Source organism: Ovis canadensis, chromosome 3, assembly GCF_042477335.2.
Source record: "Ovis canadensis isolate MfBH-ARS-UI-01 breed Bighorn chromosome 3, ARS-UI_OviCan_v2, whole genome shotgun sequence".
In the NCBI taxonomy this organism is placed as follows: Eukaryota; Metazoa; Chordata; class Mammalia; order Artiodactyla; family Bovidae; genus Ovis; species Ovis canadensis.
Window position 1 is genome coordinate 152,919,278 of NC_091247.1, and position 14,581 is coordinate 152,933,858.

Consider the following 14,581-nt stretch of genomic DNA (forward strand, 5'->3'; position numbering starts at 1 on the left):
CCAGGTATGTGTAGAAGATACCTGGAAGGTATGTGTAGAAGTATCACTGGAAGATATTGGAGCTCTGATGCATGGCAGAGGGGGAGTACAAAGATGGCGAGAAAAGGTAAAAAGAAATTAAAAAAAAGAAAAGAAAAATAGTTGAAGAAAAAGAGATGGTACTCACTGGCTTTTGCAAGGCAGATGGGAGTGTGCAAAATGGCACCCATTTGTTGGAGCATAAAGATGACACTAGTGGGAAAGCGAAAATAAAAAAGGGTTGTGGTTGGGAGATGGTGCCAGGTTTAGCAAGGCAGAGAGAGAGCAGGACAATGGCACCCACCAGCCTGCCTACCCACAGAATATCCCAGAAGGCTCCTGCCCCTCAGACCAATATTTTATGTAAAAGTAGAGAGCGAGTCTGTTTCATATAAAGTTTGGTCACTTTTCAAAGTGCTGTTTCTCCTCTGGGCCCTGGGGCAGATGAGTTTGTGCACTGCCCTTTAAGAGCCATTCCTCAGTTCATTCCAGCCCCATTGGTCTACATGGATATGAGTCCTATAGGTCTTCAAAGCTAGATGTTCTGGGGGCTCATCTCTCAGGTACCCATCTTAAATGTTGAGGTGCCTGATGTTTGCTTCTCATTTACCTGATACGAAGGGGTTGCTTTGCCAGTTTTTAGTCTTTTTCCAGAGGAAATTATTCCACATATGGCTGTAGATTTGGTGTGTCTTTGGGAAAAAATGAGTTCAGAATCTTCTTAGGTCACCATCTTGAACTGGAACTTCTGCTTTCCATTCTTGTAGAACACCTCAAATTGAGGTTTCACACTAGTTCAAATTTCATACATCTTCATCTTTGTTATATACTGTCTCCAATATGGTGTTTGCTGCTGTAATTATTTATATATCCTGCTATTAAATTTTTGGTATTCTTGTGATCCTTCTGTACCCTACTCATTTCCCTGTTTAATTCTGTTCTGTTGTATTTTAATTTAAACCAATTCCCTCCTCCTGGCTTTCTGTTCCTGATTTTTAGGTAAGGTCTAACCGTATATTGAAGAACAACCTAAACAGTTTTTGGAGGGTGTTCATTTGTTGTTACGCTATTTTAATATTTTCTTTAATAGTTCCTTCTATTTTATTTCTCAGACCTTTTTATTGATTGCATGACTATTTCCATAGCAACTTCTAGCCCTGAGCTTATCTTATTCTATATATATTTCTTAAGTATTTTATCTATACCTATTAAAATCTATATTCAGGTGATTCACAGACTTTTAGCTCATGTTTAGGTCCATATTGTTGTCCTTAGAACATTTACCTCTAGATGTCACATAGAGCTAAGGCAAAGCACTACTTTTGCTTCTGTCTGCTGAATTTACTGCCTTGAGGAAAATACATTGATTTCTTATTAACCTTTGGTGCATTCCATTGTTCAGGTGTAAAAGCATACTGCTTCTGCTTTTGTAGCATTTGACACAGCTGTCTTTCTCTTATAACCTTGAAACTCTATTGTTAAAGTATCTTGCTGCTGCTGCTGCTGCTAAGTCGCTTCAGTCATGTCTGACTCCATGCGACCCCATAGACGGCAGCCCACCAGACTCCCCCGTCCTTGGGATTCTCCAGGCAAGAACACTGGAGTGGGTTGCCATTTCCTTCTCCAATGCATAAAAGTGAAAGTGAAGTTGCTCAGTCGTGTCTGACTCTTAGCGACCCCATGGACTGCAGCCTACCAGGCTTCTCCGTCCATGGGACTTTCCAGGCAAGAGTACTGGAGTGGGGTTCCATTGGTTACACATCTAATAATTTCTATATTTGCTGTCTCTCCCCATAAAGAATTTTTTTCCTTCTCTGTTCTTTTCCTACCTTGCTACATCTCTGTTTTCCAGCAGCCCTTCTTTTTTCTCCTTATCTGAATGCTGAAATGTTACACTGTTACTTAAAATGATTTTTTGCTATAAGGGTACTAAACTAGTATCAAGATTATTATATATGGCTACATAACAATGTATTTTGTTTGACTGTTTTCTTTGGCAAAAAGAATTTTTTGTACCTTAGTTGTGTAAGCAGCTTTATACATTATGTCTTATGCTCAATCAGCTTTTATATTTATGGTACCTGCCTAATTTATTTAAGAAGTTTGAGACCCCTTCATGGACAATAATAATATTTGCAATATAATGAGTTAAAGCTACTTTTAAAGACTTATGGAAAAAATACTGCAAGTTATAGCCAAATTTTAATAATGGTTATCTATGGGTGGTATGATTAGAGAGGATTTTTAATTACCTTACTTCTTATATGTAGTTTTCAAATTTTCCCTAATGAATAGCGTCTATTAACACAAGGTTAAAAGGATATGGTTTTGTGTATTCATGCCATAGTACTAAGGAACGACCATAAGCCCAGGTCTGTGCTTAACACATAGACAATGACAACATGAGATATGAACATTTCATTAAAGGGCTGGTAGTCCTGCTTTGAGAAGTAATGTGATACAGGTTCTACTGAACTGTTACCAGTTAAGAAGAACATGAGCAGATCAATAGAATGTTCTGAAGTAGTGTAAAGGAAGAGGCCATTTAGTCTGTGAGAGACTTAACTGAGTTGAAATGATGGTGATATGTTTGTAATGCTTTCTTAGGAGCTTTTTAATGCTGTAGAACATAAACTCTGCTGGTTATCCTTATAGATAGAATCTTTCTCATTACCCGGCTCTTCCATTTTAAGCACAATGTGTTGTATATATTTTCATCACTTTGGGGCTTATTGCATTTTGAAGCTGCCCAGCAGAGGTGTTTTGTTTTTTTTTTTAACTTAATAGGAATTTTTTATCTCACTGCTCTGGAGGTCAGAAGCCCAAAATCAAGGTATCACGTGTCTTATTATTCAGGAAAGAAACAAAAACTAAAACTAAATTCTAACGTGCTAATAACCTGGTACATGTAGATACTCGATATTTAGAAGAATACAGACATGCCAGTCCTGGGCAGGACAGCAAAACTGAGACAGTTACAGTGAAAGATACCATTTGTTTGGACAAATTTTTGCTATTAAAATTTCTTTACAGGTCATAGAGCAATAATTTACAAAATGGAATTAGGACGTCATGATCATTCTTGTTCAAGCATTATTATTAGGCGTTAGCTTCACGTGCTTCTAGGCAGCTAATTAGTTGCTGCTTGGCTTATTGTGTGGAGAGGCTGTTGTGATTCTTGGGTATTTACCCATTGCAACAGGATTTTCTGATTCTATTTGGTTATGAGATTATTTATACTTCTGACTCAAGGCTTTAAAAGGACTTCCAGCAGTGTGTGAAAGCCAACTTTTGAGCTCAAGAGCATTTTGTGCCATTTATGGTGAATCAGCTTGGCAGTATTAGAATGTGTGAACTGGGTTGTACTGCAGTGGCTAAGGTGCAGTTTTCTGGTGAGACTCCTCAAGCTAAACATGATAATATGTGGACTTTTTTATTTTGTAAGGGATAAAACTTTCAAAAATATTTGAAAATGTTCATCGCAGCACTGTTTATAATAGTCGGGACATGGAAGCAACCTAGATGTCCATCAGCAGAGGAATGGACAAGAAAGCTGTGGTATATATACACAATGGAGTGTTACTCAGCCATTAAAAAGAATACATTTGAATCAGTTCTAATGAGGTGGATGAAACTGGAGCCTATTTTACAGAGTGAAGTAAGCCAGAAAGACAAACACCAATGCAGTATACTAATGCGTATATGTGGAATTTAGAAACATGGTAATGATAACCCTGTATGTGAGACAGCAAAAGAGATACAGATGTATAGAACAGTCTTTTGGACTCTGTGGGAGAGGGAGAGGGTGGGATGATTTGGGAGAATGGCATTGAAACATGTATAATATCATATAAGAAATGAATCGCCAGTCTAGGTTCGATGCAGGATGCTTGGGGCTGGTGCACTGGGATGACCCAGAGGGATGGTGTAGGGGGGCGAGGAGGTGGGAGGGGGCTTCGGGATTAGGAACACGTGTACACTCGTGCAGACTCATGTTGATGTGTGGCAAAACCAATACAATATTGTAAAGTAAAAAAAAATAATGATAATAAAAAGAAAAAAATTCAAAAATAATACCAACACAGGTTTTTGTGGTTGTATTTACTCTAGTAAGCTATTAATAACACTTTGTACTACTATACTCTATATGTTAGTTTTAACTCATGACTTTCTGTGCTCAGTCACTTCAGTTGTCTCCGACTCTTTGCAAATCTAAGGACCATAAATCACCAGGCTCCTCTGTCCATGGGATTCTCCAGGCAAGAATACTGGAGTGGGTTGCCATTTCCTCCTCCAGGGGATCCTCCTGACCCAGGGATCAAACCAGGGTTTCTTATGTCTTCGGCACCGGCAGGCTGGTTCTTTACCACTAGTGGCACCTGGGAAGTCTGTTTAATGTGTATAATAAATAATTTGTCTTTTCTTTATGAGATATTTATTTTGAAATAGGGAAGAAATCAGAAGCTCTTTCTAGAATACTTCTAAACTTTTAATATTATTAATTACATCTGTTTATGAAGCACTTTGGAGAAGGGAACAGCAGTCCACTCCAGTATTCTTGCCTGGAGAATCCCATGGACAAGTCGCAAAGAGCTGAACACAACTGAGCGACTAATGCATGCATGAAGCACTTAGACTGTCCTTCATAAGAACATAGTGGTAAAGAATCTTTCTGCCAATGCAGGAGATGCAAGAGACGTGAGTTTGCTCTCTCAGTTGGGAGGATCCCCTGGAGAAGAAAGTGGCAACCCACTCCAGTATTCTTGCCTGGGAAATTCTGTGGACAGAGGAACCTAATGGGCTACAGTTCTTGGGATCACAGAGTCAGACACGACTGAGCACATCTCCATGCGTGTTGTGTTATTAACAGCAAAGTGAATTTACAGGGCCCATGCTTAACATACATATATTGGAGAGTTGTGAGTATAGTGAACCTGAAGTCTACTACTCTTCCTGATTATTGGCTTTCTTTTATAGTTCTCCATCTTCATTAAGCAGTTTTGTAAAAGGAGACTTTAAACTTGTCTAGCTTGAAAGAGTCGAACACGACTGAGCGACTGAACTGAACTGAGCTTGAAATTATATAGTTATTCACATTCCGTTCTCATTTCTGTTACTTAACACGACACCTGCTGGCAGTAAGTCACATAGCAGGTAATAGGAGCAGAGAAGAGATCAGGCCCTCCTGCCCCTTGAAGTTCATGTGTGCCTGCTGAGGTCAGTTCAGTTCAGTTCAGTTCAGTCACTCATTCATGTCCGACTCTTTGCGACCCCATGGACCTCAGCACGCCAGGCGTCCCTGTCCATCACCAGCTCCTGGAGTTTACTCAGACTCATGTCCGTTGAGTCAGTGATGCCATCTAACCATCTCATCCTCTGTCGGCCCCTTCTCCTCCTGCCCTCAATCTTTCCTGGCATCAGGGTCTTTTCTAATGAGTCAGCTCTTCGCATCAGGTGGCCAAAGTATTGGAGTTTCAGCTTCAACATCAGTCCTTCCAATGAATATTCAGGACTGATTTCCTTTAGGATGGACTAGTTGGATCTCCTTGCAGTCCAAGGGACTCTAAAGACCACAGTTCAAAAGCATCAGTTCTTTGGCGCTCAGCTTTCTTTATAGTGCAACTCTCACATCCATACAGGACTACTGGAAAAACCATTGCCTTGACAAGACAGACCTTTGTTGGCAAAGTAATGCTAAAGTAGTAGGGCCAAAAATAAAATGTTCCTGACGTATTTCCAAAGGGTCATATTTGAAACAGAGACACAGCAGTCAGTTTTCCAGTGACACATTACAAAGACTAGGGGACCTGAGTCTGTGAGATCCACTTTGACATTAACTTGGCTATGCAACTTTCTGAATACCTCTTATTGTCTCTGAAGCTGGGGTTCTTTATCTTTCCTAAGGGAGTAGTGAATGATACCTGTCCCACCTACTTTTTAAAAGATGACCTTACATGGAATGCAAAATGGTAACATAAAAAGATTGTAGAAAGTAACATAATATTCAAGGGTAAGGTAATTGCTTGCTGGTCACTTTCTTTTTTTCTAAATATTGAAATTTTTCAGGACTCAGTTCTAGGTATTCTTCTTGTATTCCATTTTTGGGAAATCTCTTACATTCCCATGGTTTCAGTTAATATGTACCTTTCATACAGAACCATCTTTTGAGTTCCAAGTATTTGTGCAGCTCTCAAACTCTACTGGGCCCAGTCTCAGTTTGACATTGCATTTAAAGAAATACTGTCAATAAACTCAAAATGGATTAAAGATCTAAATGTAAGATCAGAAACTATAAAACTCCTAGAGGAGAACATAGGCAAAACACTCTCAGACATAAATCACAGCAGGATCCTCTATGATCCACCTCCCAGAATTCTGGAAATAAAAGCAAAAATAAACAAATGGGATCTAATTAAAATTAAAAGCTTCTGCACAACAAAGGAAAATATAAGCAAGGTGAAAAGACAGCCTTCTGAATGGGAGAAAATAATAGCAAATGAAGCAACTGACAAACAACTCATCTCAAAAATATACAAGCAACTTATGCAGCTCAATTCCAGAAAAATAAACGACCCAATCAAAAAATGGGCCAAAGAACTAAATAGACATTTCTCCAAAGAAGACATACGGATGGCTAACAAACACATGAAAAGATGCTCAACATCACTCATTATTAGAGAAATGCAAGTCAAAACCACAATGAGGTACCACTTCACACCAGGCAGAATGGCTGCGATCCAAAAATCTGCAAGCAATAAATGCTGGAGAGGGTGTGGAGAAAAGGGAACCCTCCTACACTGTTGGTGGGAATGCAAACTAGTACAGCCACTATGGAGAACAGTGTGGAGATTCCTTAAAAAATTGCAAATAGAACTACCGTATGACCCAGCAATCCCACTGCTGGGCATACACACCGAGGAAACCAGAATTGAAAGAGACACATGTACCCCAATGTTCATCGCAGCACTGTTTATAATAGCCAGGACATGGAAACAACCTAGATGTCCATCAGCAGATGAATGGATAAGAAAGCTGTGGTACATATACACAATGGAGTATTACTCAGCCGTTAAAAAGAATTCATTTGAATCAGTTCTGATGAGATGGATGAAACTGGAGCCGATTATACAGAGTGAAGTAAGCCAGAAAGAAAAACACCAATACAGTATACTAACACATATATATGGAATTTAGGAAGATGGCAATGACGACCCTGTATGCAAGACAGGGAAAGAGACACAAATGTGTATAACGGACTTTTGGACTCAGAGGGAGAGGGAGAGGGTGGGATGATTTGGGAGAATGACATTCTAACATGTATACTATCATGTGAATTGAATCGCCAGTCTATGTCTGACGCAGGATGCAGCATGCTTGGGGCTGGTACATGGGGATGACCCAGAAAGATGTTATGGGGAGGGAGATGGGAGGGAGGTTCATGTTTGGGAATGCATGTAAGAATTAAAGATTTTAAAATTAAAAAAAAAAAATAAATAAGGTAAAAAAAAAAAAAAAGAAATACTGTCCAGCAACTAAAAGTAATTAAATTGTAATACTACTTTTTACTCAAGTCTCCAAGAATATAATAGCATGGAGGGTATAATTCAATATTTCAAAAAATGTTTTATCCACCCTCATCTCTACCCCCAGTCAAACCTCAATTAGTCCCTGTGTTATGTGCTCCCAGTTTTCCATACTGACCCTGAGACTCACAGCTCCTTGCAGACTTTTTCTCATTTGATCTTCTCACAAACAATGTTTGGCCCATGTTTTCTTCTCTGTCCCTTTTTGCCTGCCATGATAACAGCCCAAGAATTAGGCTGGCAAAGACCAAATTCTCCCTTGAAGATGAGAGAGGAAGGAAAGGTTAGTTAGTTTGGCAGAGACTCTTATTTGAGTAGGCAAAAAGAGGAGGCTGGGAACATTTACATGTAAATAACCTGTATTTCCAGCACACTTATAGAATGTTTTACTTGTTCTTTACTTGTTTATTTCACAGAACCCCTCTGATTCAGCCTGTCTAAAACTTGACCTTATCGTCCATACAAATTTGCTTCTCCTCTAATACCCTTATCTTCATATTAAGTGTCCATCATGCTCTTAGTTGCTTATTTTGAACATCTGAACATCATTCTCAAATTCTTCCTCTCCTCATCCTTCACAGTTCCATTCACATTCCCTTCATCCTAGATACTGAATATATCCTTCTAGAATCTCCATTTTACCCAATCTCTACTTCTGCCACTAAACTCCTTGTTTCCCTGCAGTCTGTTTTCCATATTCCAACCAGAAAGGTCATTTTAAAACATGCATTCAGTTATGCCTTTTCCTCCGTTACACTGTTCAAAGGCTTTTGAGTACCAAGCCTTTAATATGGTCTCTGCTTCCTAGGTGGCTCATTGGTAAAGAAGCCACCTGTAATGCAGGAGATTCACGTTTGATTTCTGGGTTGGGAAGATCCCCTGGGGGAAGAGATGGCAAACTTCTCCAGTATTCTTGCCTGGAAACTCCCATTGACAGAGGAGCCAGGCGGACTACAGTCCATGGGGTTGTAAAAGACTTAGCAACTAAATAACAATACGGCCTCTAAGATCCTGTATACTCTGGCTGGTTTCTGCTTATGTCTCTAAAAGTAGTCCGCTTATTAACAGGATGCATCTCTTCCTGCCTCAAAGCCTTTGTCTAAGCTGGGTCTGGATGTCTAAAGTATCTTTCACCCTCCTCACCCTCTACCCCACTCACCAACCTCCTCATCCAAGATTTCTCTGACTTCTCAGGCAGGGCCCAATCCCTTTGCTATAGATTCTGGTTCTACTCAGGTTTGATCTCTGGATCTGGAAGAGCTTCTGGAGTAGAAAATGGCAACCTATTCCAATATTCTTGCCTGGAAAATTCCATGGACAGAGGAGCCCAGCTTGCTATAGTCCATGGTTACAAAGGGTTGGACATGACTAAGCACAGACACACACACTTGTTCCCCATGTTTTTCCTGTGATGAGACCCATTGCACTTGAAATCTATTTACTTGTTCTAACACATTTGCCCAGTAAGCCTTAGCATGAAGTCAGAAGGCATGTCTCTCTCCTGTAGCACTTCTTCCACTGTGCTAACCACAGTACGCAGCTCAGATCGAGTATTCATTGTACACTTGTTGATTAAAGGATACTTCTTCCATGATTTGGGCTTTGTCTGCCTCTCATCTCTGTACATATTGTGCTTTACACTCCGTTTATCCCTGAGAAAACCTCATGTGGTTCCATAATTTTTAGGCTCATGCTCTTCTCTCTCAAATGTTTCCTAAGTTAGATGAAAGCCAATTTAGAGTAGCCTGTGCTATTAAATTGATTAGCAGTCAGATGGAAACTTTCAGCAGTTTAGGTGATGATTTAATTATAATAGCTATTCTTACTTTGTCTGCTATTATATACTTATTATTTTGTGGAACTCATAAAATAGTATGATTCTTTTCACTGTAGCCATATATTAACAAATGCTCCAGAAGCAAATAACATTGGTTGAAACTACAGAGTATATAGTTCTGAGACTTAATGTTCTGACTTGTGTGCAAATTCAATAAATATTTACCAGTAGTTTTCAACAATACAGTGAATATATTCTAGAAGTAGATATATGTACTATTTAAGTCTTGTTGATTATTTATGCTACCTTTGAACAATGCAAATAAATATACAGCAAAACATATTTAAAATAGATAAGATTGGAGATGATTGTGGTGTCAGGAAGGAATTTAACTCACAAAATAAATAACCATGAAGTCCAAAACACTTGGTGAAGTGAGCCTCACTGACTTCCCACATAATACGGGAGATAAAAGATGGCTCTGTGATTTATAATGCCCCTAAGGAAACACAAATCACTTATTGAGAAGCATAACTGTTGGCAACTACTGAAACTAGAGAGAAATTCCTCCTGTTGTCAGAAGGTGGTAAATGGCACCTTTTCAGCCCTTGTACAGAAAGCATGTGTGTGTGCTCAGTCACTTAGGCATGTCCAGCTTTTTACCATTTCATGGGCTGTAGCCCGATAGTCGTCTTTGTCCCCAAAAGCACAGCAACAGGTTTCTTAGTGCTGTTACTTTCAACTGCAGCAGGCTATTTTTTGGCATTACAAAGATCAATTCATTAAAAACAACTCTACATGGGTCTATTATGCAACCCATTGATGTTATGGTGTCATCTGGTCATTGATTTATATTGTCTACAGTATAAAGAGATTAAATTATGTGAGATAATCCTGCTTAATTGCTTTCACTATGCTTTTGGTGAGTATTGATTAGATGTTAGATTTTGGTTAAATAACCAGACATATCTGGAAGTGCCCCTGGGAAGAGAACTAGCTATGGCCAGCAGGACCAAGATTTTATTTTAAGAAATAATTTGAGATTGTTTTAAAGTTGTATGCCATAGTACTGTAGTTTTTAAACACGTGGTGTTTTAAAACATCAGGGTCACCTGGAGGATTTTTAAAAGACAGGCTCATCTCCCACCTCTGTAGTTTTCTACTGAATAGGCTTAGGGTAGCTGAGGTGAATGTATCCTTTTTTTTTTTTTTTTTTTTAAAGAAAGCCGCACTAGTGATTCTAGTGCAGTTTGAGAATTGCTGCCATAGATTATACTGTATTAATTTTATATAGAAAAAACTTTAAAGCAAATATAACGAATACATGTTTTCCCCAAATCATCTATTTTATGGTTAAGATCATCTGTTTTTGAAGACTGTAAATTCCCAAATTATTATCCATTGCAGGCTCTTTCTGAAATGTACATCTAGCCAATTGAGTAAGGTGATCTAATGTATGGACATCTAATTAGGAAAGAAATTAAGAGTTTTGTTGTTTTTATAACTTTGAATAGTTAATGTGTATTTGGGGATAATTTTTTATTCTCACCATTGCCTGATTACATTTCCATATGGACTAACGATATTTCAATGATTATATTCTATCTAGAGAGCATTTTCCTATTTTTAGTCTTCATAAAGTTTTAAAGGATAGTTAAACATGCTTTCTAAAGTTATCTGAGATCTCTAGGACTACTTTCATTTGTGGACTTTCAAGTGATAATATGAAAAATGATATTTATAGATTGGTATTTAACATGTCTTTACTTATATTCAGTAGTTACTAGTTATAAACAAAATGTTTAAATATGTGGCAAGCCTTTGTTTAAAATAGAAAACTAAGCCCCCATACATGTGTGTCTACATGTCTCAGTCTGTCTTAACACCTATGACAGCAGAAATCGTGAGTGATGTCTGACGTTTACTTTTCCTTCTTTCTTTACAGGCATTGCTTCTATGACGGTGCCAGTGTACATTGCTGAGGTCTCACCCCCCAATTTAAGAGGCCGATTAGTCACCGTTAATACGCTCTTCATCACAGGAGGGCAGTTCTTTGCAAGTGTTGTTGATGGAGCCTTCAGTTATCTTCAGAAAGATGGATGGAGGTCTGTAATCATTCTTACATTTAATTTTCAAGTACATTATGACTTCAGGGGATAGCAGAAAAATTGAGAAATGATGGGGAAAAAAAACATAACTAGATATTTTGAATCATTACAGCTAACTCATATGTGATGGTATTCAGCAAAATTAAGTGGACCAGAAGGTGATATTTATTTTAATAATAGACAAGGAACCTATCATTAAGAATTGATATTTACAGGATTTTTTAGCATTTAGGTGACATTTTTCACACTGTGTATGGTATTTTGCAATGTTTGTTTAAAATGAATGTAACAATAAATATGCATGGAGTTTTTCAATTTTACCAGTGATTGACAACCTATTTATGAACTGCAGATATAACTAATGTCCTTTTTGGATTTAGGAAGCTACATTCTGATCTGAAAGAGAATTCAGTCTTTTTCTGTAAAACAATCTCATGTTAAAACTTAAGATATTATGGGCTTGATATTTGATATACTTCATGGTATTCAAAAAAACAGATTCATGTAACTCTTCCAGTGGTTTAATTTTTAATAAAATTTCACTATACTCTGTATAGGTGCTGGAGATAAAATATTCCACAAGAAAGAATCTGGTGCATATTTTCATCATGCTTAAAGTATTGAAATTAACTCTTAACAGCTGAAGAAAAATGGTTTACTGCTATGTGGATATAGGGAATTAAACTTATATATGTAAGCGGCACAATAAATCGGAGTCATTAAAGACTTAGACTGATGAAGTTTTATTAAAAGTTATGTGAAGAAACTCACAGAAGTCAGTGAGGGCCTATGTTTGTCAGAAACAAATAAAGAGAGGGCACATTTCTTTAAAGCATTAACTCTGTCTGCCGATGCTAAGAAGCCACTTTCTACCTCTGAAGGAATGAATGTCTGACAAAGTGAAAGATTACTGAAAATTGAAGAAGCAAGAAATTCGTCTTTCTTTTCTTCTCTGTAGAAGAACAGAAAGAGGGAGATGATAAGTTGTTACCAGCGTCAGTTCAATTCATTTCAATTGCTCAGTCCTGTCCGACTCTTTGCGACCCCATGAACTGCAGCAATCCAGGCTTCCCTGTCCTTCACCAATTCCCGGAGCTTGCTCAAACTTATGTCCATCGAATTGGTGATGCCATCCAATCATCTCATCCTCTGTCATCCCCTTCTCCTCCTGCCTTCAATCTTTCCCAGTATCTGGGTCTTTTCTAATCAGTTGACTCTTCGCATAAGGTGGCCAAAGTATTGGAGCTTCAGCTTCAGCATTAGTCCTTCTGGTGAATATTCAGGACTGATTTCCTTTAGGATTGACTGGTTTGGTCTCCTTGCAGTCCAAGGACTCTCAAGAATCTTCTCCAGCACCACATTCTGAAAGCATCAATTCTTCAGCGCTCAGCCTTCTTTATGGTCCAACTCTCACATCCATACAGGACTACTGGAAAAACCATAGCTGTGACTACCTGGACTTTTGTCGGTAAAGTGATGTATCTGCCTTTTAATACCTGTCTAGGCTTGTCACAACTTTCCTTCCAAGGAGCAAGTGTCTTTTAATTTCTAGCTTCCCGTCAATGTCTGCTGTGGTTTTGGAGCCCAAGAAAAGAAAATCTGCCACTGCTTATACTTTTTTCTCTTCCTGTTTGTCATGAAGTGATGGTACTGGATGCCATGATGTGAAATTTTTTCAATGTTGAGTTTCAAGCCAGCATTTTCACTCTCCTTGTTCACCTTCATCAAGAGGCTCTTGAGTTCCTCTTCACTTTCTCCTATTAGAGTGGTATCATCTACATATCTGAGGCTGTTGATATTTCTCCCAGCAATCTTGATTCTAGCTCATATTTCATCCAGCCAAATCCAGTGAAATCCAGTGCATTGCACATAATGTGCTCTGCATAAAACTTAAACAAGCAGGGTGACTATATAACCTTGTCATACTCCTTTTCCAATTTCAGACCAGTCTGTTGTTCCATGTCTGGTTCTGTTACTTCTTGATCCACATCCAGGTTTCTCAGGAGATAGATCAGGTGGTCTGGTACTTATGTCTCTTTAAGAATTTTCTAGTTTGTTGTGATGCATATGGTGAAAGGTTTTGGCTTACTCAATGAAGCAGAAGTAGATGTTTTTCTGGAACTCTCTTGCATTCTCCATCATCCAACTAATGTTGCCAATTTGATCTCTGGTTCCTCTTCCTCTTTGAAACCCAGCTTGTACATCTGGAAATTCTCCATTCACATACTGTTGAAGTCTAGCTTAAAGGATTTTGAACATAACCTTGCTAGCATGTGAAATGAGTGCAGTTTTTCAGTAGTTTGAACATCCTTTGGCATTGCCCTTCTTGGAATTGGAATGAAAATTGGCCTCTTTCAGTCCTGTGGCCATTGCTGAGTTTTCCCAAATTTGTTGGCCTGTTGAGTGCAGCACTTTAAGAGCATCATCTTTTAGGATTTGAAATAGCTCAACTGAAATTCTATCACCTCCATTAGCTTTGTTTTTAATAATTCTTCCTAACACCTCTTGAATTTATACTCCAAGATGTTTGGCTCTAGATGAGTGACCACACCATTGTGGTTATCCAGATCATTGAGAGCTTTTTTTGTATAGTTCTTCTGTGAATTCTTGGTTCTTCTTCTTAATCTCTTCTGCTTCTGTTAGGTCATTAGCATTTCTGTCCTTTTTCATGCCCATCCTATATAAAACGTTCATTTGATAGCTTCAGTTTTCTTGAAAAGACCTCTAGTCTTACCAATTGTTTTGTTTTCCTCTGTTTTTTTTTTTTCATTGTTCAATTAAAAAGGCCTTCTTATCTTTCTTTGCTCTTCTCTAGACCTCTACCTTCAGTTGGATATATCTTTCCCTTTCTCCCTTGCCTTTTGCTTATATTCGTTCCTCAACTTATATGTATAGCCTCCTTAGACATCCTCTTTGCCTTCTTGCAATTCTTTTTCTTTATTTGGGATGGCTTTTTTCACTGCCTCCTGTGCAATGTTTTGAACCTCTGTTCCTAGTTCTGCAAAATTTATCTCCCAGATCTAATCCCTTGAATCTATTTGTCACCTCTACTGTATAATCATAAGGAATTTGATTTAGGTCATACCTGAATGGCC

General features: G+C 38.4%; 1 protein-coding gene across 1 annotated transcript in view; it reads left to right on the plus strand.

Annotated features, from left to right (window-relative positions):
- Window positions 1-14,581, plus strand: part of SLC2A13 (solute carrier family 2 member 13) — a 515,435-nt gene that overhangs the window by 79,691 nt on the left and 421,163 nt on the right. Inside the window, exon 2 of the mRNA XM_069584615.1 lies at window positions 11,324-11,483. Within this exon, the coding sequence (XP_069440716.1) occupies window positions 11,324-11,483 (160 nt within the window). The remainder of the gene's footprint in view (window positions 1-11,323; window positions 11,484-14,581) is intronic.